At 38.2% G+C, this 5603-nt stretch overlaps 1 protein-coding gene across 1 annotated transcript in view; it reads right to left on the reverse strand.

Annotated features, from left to right (window-relative positions):
- LOC107668334 (serine/threonine-protein kinase WNK1-like) overlaps positions 1 to 5009 on the reverse strand; it is a gene marked incomplete at its 5' end in the record, with an annotated part of 23710 nt that extends 18701 nt beyond the window's left edge. The window contains 8 exons of the mRNA XM_016460174.1: positions 877 to 1098; positions 1289 to 1395; positions 1501 to 1819; positions 2313 to 2532; positions 2613 to 2701; positions 3126 to 3283; positions 4238 to 4458; positions 4837 to 5009. Of these exons, the coding sequence (XP_016315660.1) occupies positions 877 to 1098; positions 1289 to 1395; positions 1501 to 1819; positions 2313 to 2532; positions 2613 to 2701; positions 3126 to 3283; positions 4238 to 4458; positions 4837 to 5009 (1509 nt within the window). The remainder of the gene's footprint in view (positions 1 to 876; positions 1099 to 1288; positions 1396 to 1500; positions 1820 to 2312; positions 2533 to 2612; positions 2702 to 3125; positions 3284 to 4237; positions 4459 to 4836) is intronic.
- Between the last annotated feature and the right edge of the window lie 594 nt (positions 5010 to 5603).

The raw sequence follows: 5603 nt of genomic DNA on the forward strand, positions 1-5603 counted from the left end.
ATATATATATATATAGCTAGCTGAAACCATAACGATATTGGCCCTGCAATGCAGCAATGTTTTTTGAATGACCACAGCAGTTTTGTTCAGGTATGCCAACTTTTCAGAGAGTTTGAAAACCCCAAATTGTACTTGATGTGGTCAATTATTTGTTTTGATTTGTTGTTGTACTCCTAGTGTGAATAGGCCTTAATTCAGAAATGTTTCCAACTCACTGTCTCAGAAAATTTATTTCCATTCGGTAAACATTGTAGCTTTCCCTTAAATACTGGAACTCCTCTGTATACTTTATTGTATTTTTTGACAAATGTATTAACCATAAATGTATAACCATACATTTTTATATGACAACAAACGGTACTATAATATAATTACAATTCAAGGATGGAATACAGCAATTAAATAAATTTTTGCTTGGTTTTACAGCAATTACCAGCTCATATGGTTCAGCTTATAAATCAACAAAAAATTCAACAAAAAATATGTTCTCTGGACCTAACATTACAAATATAGGTCAGTGAACATCATGTAACTCAGCACATGACCTAAATCAAAGTCACAGACTGCACAGAGAGATTCCTGAGAGGAAATTCAATTCAATACTTCAGTAATAGAGTGCCTTGTATACATATGGTTACTGACAATATATAGACATGGCACATAAAGTTACTGCAACTGACAAAAGGCACAAAATATGAGGGATGAAATACTCTAGCAGTCCCTCAACATATTCTACTAAAATAAGATTTGACACTGAGTGTACCAAGTCTCCCTGGATTGATTTGTTTTAGATATGAATTGTCGTGTCCAGTGCAAGAGTGGACCAAGAGAAGAGGAAAAACACACAGTATAGCTTGACACAAGGGAGACAATCACCTGAGAATATTGTTGAGGCACACTTAATGGGACCTGTGATGCCATAGTGACTGGTTGAATGAAAGTCTGTGCCACTGGAATGTTAGGAGCCCCACCACCACTTTGGCCCATGGAAATGCCAGATATCCCACCATTCTGGCCAACAGGTACATTTGGAACCCCTCCGCTCTGACCAATAGGGAGCAGCTGGGGGTGAGACATAACCCCTGCTCCTTTCACTCCCTAAATAAAGAAAACAATTCTTATCCGACCAAAGTGTACATTCACACAACACTTATTTTTTGTACTGAACATCAAAGGTTTCAAATGAGCAAGAATGGTGGTGTCTCAGCAGCTGGGGATGTATGGCAATAGAAAAAAAGATTATGAACATGCAAAGTATAAAACTGTTTTCTGAAATAGAAGTACTTACAGATGTGCCAGTGGGGTAGCTGGTTTGAGCATGAGCACATTGGTTCCCTGTCTCGGGTACAGAAAAAGCTTGGCTTTGGCTACTGACAGCAGGAAGACTCTCACCCTCTGAATATGGAAAAGCGGAATGCCAAATCAACATTACATAGAATATTAGCTAAAAGTGCCTGTTAGATCCTATTCATAAATTGTGATTCAAATTTAATTGTGCACCTGTGAGGCCCAATGCAGTGCCTTGTTGTTGGACATGTTGGTCCACTTCTGGCAGCTCCTCTGCCTCCCCATGACCCCCAGCAGCTGCAGCAGCTCCTGTACCCTGTGAGGAGGTGGTGCCAGAAGGCTGGACATAAGAAAAGGAGGAGGTTAGGACCGAGGAGTCACGGCGCTCATCCAAACTTTGTTGTTGTTGTTGTTGCTGCTGGAGGAGCTGCTGTTGCCGCCTTTCACGGGACTTCTTAATTAGAGTAACCCTGTCTCTGATGGACTTCCCCACCACCTTAGCATCACTTTCATGGAAAAAGCCAGACTTCACCTATAAAGAGGCAATAGAATTGGAGCATGAGTAAAAATGATAAAAGATGAACAGGAGGGAGAACAGAAATTATGTCTAAGGGATAGTTCACCCCAAAATTTTGTCATTATTTACAGTCAACAATATAATAACTACAACATAATAAATACAAACAAAACTTTATACACAAACAAAATTTTATACACACAATTCTATAAAATATTAATTAAATGTACTCGTGAAAAAAAAAATTGTAAAAGTTTTTATTTCTGGGTCCATCTTACAAAATAAGCCCCTCAAATGTTTGTCCTGATAAAAACTGTCATCTCATGACATTAAAAATTGGGGCGGAAAAAACTGTTTTATAAACAGGTTAGTGCTACAGTAATAACATTTTTGGGTGAACTGTTCCTTTAAAAAAATGAATCACAATAAATAGCACAAATTATAGTTTATTATTTCTGTTTTTATAGACTTATAATACATTCTTCTTGTCCTCTTATACGTTTCTCACCATCTCTAGTGCAACCTCTTCAGCACTATCATTCTCCAAGTCGTAACTGAACTCGATGGCCTCGTTGTCCTTGTGCTTGCCTTTGAGTTTCTTTGGCTCTTCAACCCAGATACGCAGGGCCAAGCAGTCTTTGCAGCCTGTATCTTCCTCAGCAAGCTCCACACGCACACCGGTGTCCTCCGCAAAGAAGGCATGATTTAGAAGGTCCTTCACTGAGAGCCTGAGGGTGAAAAGAGAGAATTTAGATGACTTTGCAATCTCACTTCACTACAGAAGAACTCCCACTGTTTATGTGCTTACCGTTCTAATCGGTTTTGGCGAATACAGCCCTCAATGATTTCCTTTACCTCAGGGTCATTTACTTTGTCAAAACTGGCAGGCTTGATACCCTGCACAAAGAGAAAATGTAGTGTGTTAATCCCCCACATGATTCACAAAACACCTGGATGTCATGTGCATACTGATTTAACTAATAATAAAAGATAAAAAGGGTGAATTCACTAAAACTAATTGTGCCCACTGACAGTGAAATTTATTTGCACATGCCTAAACATCTTTGCTAAACAATTTGCATGGGTCAGTTCCCAAAAGTGCAGGCTGGTTTTGAGTGTCAAATTGTAGACCACCGTAATATGCCATACTTTACTTGGCGTGTACACCACTGTAGCACCACTGTAATCTGGGCACCTGAACTGGCTCTTTAAAATGCCAAAAGTACACTGGACTACACCAAGTGTCAGAATAAATGCTCAACATAATTTAGTGAATTCACCCGATAATAATCTACAAATTGAGATTTATAAAAAGACTTACACTAGTGACTTTGCGGTAGATCTGTGCAGCGTTTTGGCATTCTGAATATGGGTACTCTGAGGTAGCCATTTCTAGCATGCACATGCCAAAGGCATAGACATCCACTGACTCGTCATAGTGCTCCTCGTACATCTCTGGGGCCATGAACTCTGGTGTACCTGAGAAATCAATGCAACATTAATTTGACATCCTGTCTCTTTTGACATCTGTCTGCCATTTTTGCTATGTTTATCTTCTGTTGCTATGGTAAAAACAAAAGTCTGTTAAACTAATTTCTTCTTTTCTCCTTGACAACAGCCAATCAATGTGCAAGTAGTTAATTAAAACTAAATTATAACAATAACCTTGAAGTCTGAAGCCTATAAATGTGCACCATCAATGTGTGTTTTTTTAACGTATCACAAGGGCAACAAGTTCAAACGATTTTCCTCAGATTCAACTGCAAACCACACGTATATCATATGCGAAGCAATCAAGAAGCCCCTTAACCAATTGTATCCCTTATTCTGGCTTGATCTCGAAACTTCTGGGATTCTAATGAAGGATTTCAGCCACTGCAAGCAGAAATCATCATCTATGCAGCACCCTGGTGCTTTCACAGATCTTGCTAATCATGATACCCTTTGCAGCAACCTCTACCTTAGTAAGACTTGCAATAATTGTATCATTTCCAAGTATGCTGCTGCTGGGAGCTTTCAGGTTTACCTTATTAAAGAGAACAGTAATATAGATGGAAGTTCTGTTTCCTTTTTATGTTTGAACTAATTTGAAATCTGCCATGCTAACTTTCCTCTCAGCAAATATATATTTTTTTAAAAATCAATAGGTATTAATGTTTTTGTGTGCACACATTGCTGTCAATAATGTGGAACAGTGAGCAGTGCCCTTTAGTGTGCTCCAGTGTGGCAATACAAGTTGAGACCGAGGAAGCAAGAAGAGACCTTTTCTTGGATCCTTGAAAGACACCATAATTACAGCCACTAGTGTGGAAGACCTGCACCCCATTCAGAACAAGCATTTAACCAGAATGCTATAAAGAGGTCAATCACATATTCAAGAATATTCAACATATTCTTTTACTACACACAGGAAACTGAATGAAAGTTACAGACCTATGACACTCTTGGCAAATGATGTCCGCATGAGGGTGGCAAGGCCTAGGTCACCAATCTTTACTGAACCGGTCGGGCCTGTGATGAAGATATTGTCACACTTGAGATCACGGTGCACAATGGGTGGCATACGGGTGTGTAGGAACTGTAGACCCTTTAGGATTTGCCTGCACCAGCTGCGTAGAACCTTGGGCTTCATCACTTTAAAGCGCTTAAGGTACCTAAAGCAGAGAAAAGCAGTCGCAAGTTTCTCATGAAGACGTTTTCACCCTTACTTGATGATGATAAAATGTATGAATCTTAACAGCAACAGCCTGAATGGGCCAAAAACTAAGAGAGTAACATTTTGCAGCATATAGCAGCAAACAATCTGTTAAGTCGGCCACATATTAAGACAGATTTACAGATTTAATCAAAAACTGATGGCATATGATGCAACACATTAATCACTTACAGCTATTGTACCAATCTATTACTATTTTTCAAACAAATATTGATACATATTTATATAGGTGTATTATTTATACATGTATTATTTATTTCAATATTAAAAAACAATGAAAAACATTAAATAAAATCTAAAACGTAATGATACACACGTTTTGAGCGTTCCTGAGGTCATGAGCTCAGTCACCAGGACGATGCACTTCTTGCCTCTAAGAACAGACTCCCAGGAGTCATAGAAACGCACAATGTTGGGATGTTGTAGACCCTTCAGCATTTCAGCCTCCTCTTTAAACCGCTGCTGCTCCGCTTTGGTCAGCTTTCGATCCTGACAAATAAACAAACACAAAACATTAAATACTGAAGTATATATATATATATATATATATGTAAAATGCAGTCTGTAATGCTTTAAAATGTCCTTTCAGACTGTTTAACTCTGACATATCTAAATTTTTACTTCACAATAAAAGCTTAAGATCTGGAAAAAAAATCCCACTGACTGGGATGGAGAGCGAAAACAAAAGTATGCAGACATTTACAAGTATAATTATTGTATTTCTATGCAAAATTGACATAGGAAATGGAACAGATCTTGCTTCAACATCCTCTCTATGAAAGATATAATCATTTTCACACCCAAAAGTGCCCTCGACTGTCCTATTAATCATGTTAATGACCAAGTCATAAATATTACTAACTAGTCTGTGATTTTATATAAATGTGATTTAAATTCACAGCATAAATTATATTGTATTGCCTCATTAATTATAAATGTCAGCATACCATGACAGCACAGGCAGCACACTTCCAGCCACTTGCTGCTGAGAGAAAATGAGTTCCCCTTTAAAAAATGTGCTGCGAGAGAGGAATGTTCAAAGCTTTGTATTCATTCAGTTTTACTGCAAGAATGTAACCCTTC

Source organism: Sinocyclocheilus anshuiensis, unplaced genomic scaffold, assembly GCF_001515605.1.
Source record: "Sinocyclocheilus anshuiensis isolate Anshui unplaced genomic scaffold, SAMN03320099.WGS_v1.1 scaffold3360, whole genome shotgun sequence".
Taxonomy (NCBI): domain Eukaryota; kingdom Metazoa; phylum Chordata; class Actinopteri; order Cypriniformes; family Cyprinidae; genus Sinocyclocheilus; species Sinocyclocheilus anshuiensis.